The 1,071-nt window shown below is 39.1% G+C and overlaps 1 protein-coding gene across 1 annotated transcript; it reads right to left on the reverse strand.

Annotated features, from left to right (window-relative positions):
- Positions 1-352: 352 nt before the first annotated feature.
- LOC135207450 (dnaJ homolog subfamily B member 4-like) lies at positions 353-856 on the reverse strand. Its single transcript, XM_064239175.1, has one exon. It carries the CDS (start codon positions 854-856, stop codon positions 353-355), a length of 504 nt encoding a protein of 167 aa, XP_064095245.1.
- Positions 857-1,071: the final 215 nt, after the last annotated feature.

The following is a 1,071-nucleotide window of genomic DNA, read 5'->3' on the forward strand; positions in this document are numbered from 1 at the left end:
AATAACGAAAATGATATCAGCCGGGACCTTGCCAGGCGACTCGTCTCCCATTCTTTCGAATTTGATCTCAAAACCATCCTTTGTACCGGGCATAATGTTAATGCTCAATATTTTCTCTTCTCTCCTGGTGGTATATTTTCCATCATCGCTAAACACACTCCGCGTGATTTTCATCTTTTTGATCACTCCTTGAGCTATTTCTTCGAGAGTCACGTACAGGTCCCACCGGTAGATTGGAGGATCCTGATGATGATGATGATGATGATGATGATAGCCTTTTTTTTCCCCCCCTGTGATAGTGTTTGTGATACAGTTGAAACCTCCCATTCGATGCCTACTGATGCTCTCCACATCATATGATATCATCATCATCATCGTCGTCGTCAGAGTTATTAAAGAAGTGATTAAAATTACCGTGGGTGCCGAAGAACTGATGGAAAATGTCGTCCATTGGACCGCTAGTAGTAGTAGTGGTAGATGTATATGTAAAGCGAGTTTTGGGATCGCTAGTAGTAGAGGTATATGTAAAGCGAGTTTTGGGATTGCTAGTAGTAGAGGTATATGTGAAGCGAGTTTTGGGATCGCTAGTAGAGGTATATGTGAAGCGAGTTTTATTATTACCCCTATTAGGTACCTCCTCATCCTCCATTTTACCTTTCACATGTTGATCGTAACACTCCCGCTTTTTCACATCGCTCAATATTTCGTAAGCTTGCGAGATGGCTTTAAACCTTTCCTCTGCATCCGATGATTTATTTTTATCTGGATGGTATCTAAGTGCCATTTTCCGGTAAGCTCTTTTAATATCTTCCATTGAAGCATCTTGGGAGATACCTAGGATCTTGTAATAGTCCATGCTGATGATGAACTAAGTTTGGTTGGCTGCGCTAATGCGCATTTTATATTCAACAACGCTGAATGAATTATCTGGGAGCTATATACTACATATATGTAAATTAAAAGAGACAACCAAATATATTCCCCCTTTGAATTTATTCTTAATCAGAGTAATGGATATTAATAGTTATGTTTTGTTTGTATAAAATTTTTTGGAAATACCAGTGCTAGCTA

The sequence above is a fragment of the Macrobrachium nipponense genome, chromosome 32 (genome assembly GCF_015104395.2).
Source record: "Macrobrachium nipponense isolate FS-2020 chromosome 32, ASM1510439v2, whole genome shotgun sequence".
Classification (NCBI taxonomy): domain Eukaryota; kingdom Metazoa; phylum Arthropoda; class Malacostraca; order Decapoda; family Palaemonidae; genus Macrobrachium; species Macrobrachium nipponense.

Coding starts and splice junctions, on each gene's coding strand:
- LOC135207450 (XM_064239175.1), bottom strand. CDS start 856: ATGGACTATTACAAGATCCTAGGTATCTCCCAAGATGCTTCAATGGAA.